This window comes from Protobothrops mucrosquamatus, unplaced genomic scaffold, assembly GCF_001527695.2.
Source record: "Protobothrops mucrosquamatus isolate PMUCROS unplaced genomic scaffold, P.Mucros_1.0 scaffold2126, whole genome shotgun sequence".
NCBI classification, from domain to species: domain Eukaryota; kingdom Metazoa; phylum Chordata; class Lepidosauria; order Squamata; family Viperidae; genus Protobothrops; species Protobothrops mucrosquamatus.
In genome coordinates, this window is record NW_015388226.1 from 217,960 (window position 1) to 220,230 (window position 2,271).

At 66.9% G+C, this 2,271-nt stretch overlaps 1 protein-coding gene across 1 annotated transcript; it reads left to right on the forward strand.

Moving 5' to 3' along the window:
- Positions 1–747: 747 nt before the first annotated feature.
- Positions 748–2,052, forward strand: LOC114923144 (transcription factor AP-1-like). The gene is made up of 2 exons (XM_029285725.1): positions 748–1,002; positions 1,150–2,052. The coding sequence occupies exons 1-2, from the start codon at positions 748–750 to the stop codon at positions 2,050–2,052; spliced, it is 1,158 nt and encodes a 385-aa protein (XP_029141558.1).
- Positions 2,053–2,271: the final 219 nt, after the last annotated feature.

Genomic DNA, 2,271 nt, shown 5'->3' on the forward strand with positions numbered 1-2,271 from the left:
ACGACGACTTACCCTTTGCAGCAGTTTTACTTTTGCCCGTTTATCGCACCGTCCATCAGACTGCTGCTCTGTAAGAAAGTTTGGGGTGGGCGGCGGGGAAAACAGGCACCTTTCTGCCCCTAGTTTTCAGGCGAATCTGGTAGCCTGCGCGACTCTAGTTGGAACCCCGAGGCGTCCCTGCCGCAGTGCAACGTCAGGGAGCGATAAAGTTTCGCGGCGAGCTTTCGCTTGGATTTCTCTACTAACTAGCCTCGGCCGATCTCGGCGGGAAGCGCCGCTCGCCTCTCCTGCGGCTGCATTTTGTTTATTCGGCAAGAAGGGAGAGGAGAGGAGCGAGAAAAGGAAGACAGAAGCAGGCGACGCGGCTCTCGTCGCTCCGCCCTCCGATGCTGAGCCGAGAGGGCCGTGTGGCCGCCGCAGCCCCAGCCAAGAAAGGCGGAGTAGCAGGAGTTGCTAGGGCGAGGCATTTTGACATCAGTTCCTCTGCCTGCAAGGGGGAAAAAAAAGAGTTTTCTCCCCCGAAAAGCCGCAAGTCGAAAGCGCCGAGCCCCGGGCGGTTGCCCAGGGGCGGGAGATGGCGAGCCGGCGCCAGGCGTGAAACACTCGCTGCAGCCCGTCGCCGCGCTGGAAGCGGAGCTGGCGGCCGGGACCGCGTCGTTTCTCTTTCTGGAAGCCAGACAGACCTGGGGGACTGGCGGCGGCGGCGACGGCCGCGGCCACTCCAAACCCGCCGCCGTCCCGCCCAGCATGAACAGCGGCGGCGGCGGGCGCACTGGCGCCCGCGTGGCCGTGAAGATGGAGGTAGCCCCTTACTACGGCGAAGAAGGCTTGGAACTGCTCCCGGACTTCGTGCAGCTGCCGGGCTTCGGTGGCGGGCCCGGAGCGGGGGGACCCACGGGACTTGAACCGCCCGAGGAAAACGGAGCGGTTCAACAACGCAAGTTGCTCCTCGCCGGGAAGCCGCCGCCGCCGCCGCCTCCTCCTCCTCCTCGGGATTTAGGGGCGGCCTCCCCGGGTAATGCCACCTTGCCCCCGGCCGGGCCGTTCTTGCGCCCCCGCGGCGGCCCCAGCAGCGCCGTGCACCGGCTCATTCAGGAGACGGCCGTCGGTGGCGGCGGCGGCCCAGAGGTGGGCCCAGCCGTTTTGCAGCCTTTGCTGAAGCTGCCGGCGGCCGCCGACTTGGAGCAACTGCTGATCCAAGCGGGCAGCCCGGGCCTCGCCGGCCCATCCAGCCCCAGCGGCGGAGGGCCCTCGGTGGTGGTGGCGGCGGCCGGCGGGGCGCCCTTCTTGTACCGGTCTCCGCAGTCCTCGGCTCCGCCGCAGGCGGTGACGCAGGAACAGGAGGGCTTCGCCGATGGCTTCGTGAAAGCTCTGGCCGATTTGCACAAACAGAACCAGTTGCTCGGGGTGTCCCCGGCGCCTCTCTCGCCTACCCAGCACCCGGGAGGGCCCTGCTGCCCGCCGTCCAGGCAGGATCCCCCCGCCGTCTACACCACCTTAGGCAACTTCAACCCGGCCAGCCCATCGGCCGCCGGCACTTTCTTCGCTCCCCAGGCTGTGGCTCGTCTGCCCGCGCCCGGCTCCACCGGCAGGGCTTTGGAGGAGCCGCAGACTGTACCGGAAGCGCCTGTAGTGTCAGCTCCGCCGCTGCCGCCGCTGCCTCTTTCGGGGCTCTCGTCCGGGGAGTCCCCTCCGCCGCCTTCCTCCTTATCGCCGCTGGACGCGGAGAGCCAAGAGCGCCTGAAAGCGGAGCGCAAAAGGCTGCGCAACCGGATCGCCGCTTCCAAGTGCCGCCGGCGCAAGCTGGAGCGCATCGCCCGCTTGGAGGAGAAAGTCAAAGCGCTCAAAGGGCAAAACGCCGAATTGGCCGCCACCGCCAGCCTTCTCCGCGTCCAGGTCACCCAGCTGCAAGGTCGAGTCCGGAGCCACCTCTCCAGCGGCTGCCACATCAACGCCGCCGCCGCCGCCGCGGCCCCAGCGCAGACCTTGGCAGTGGGGGGTCAGCCCCCCGGCAGGGAGGCACTCACAGAGCCGGAGACCAGCGCTTGCTGAGGCGTGTGACTCCCCCCCAAACAAGGAGAGACCCATCGTGCACCCAACTTTGCCATGCGTGGCAGAAAGGGGATTAGACCTTGATCTCATGGTCTTGGGGAAGGGCCATGGAAGCCCTGCCTTCCGTTTCACATCCTTTGGCTTTTGCAGAGTCCCCCCCCCCCCGTTCGTCTGAAAAGCTGAAGTAGCCAGGGGGAGAGTCCGCTTCTGCAAGACCAT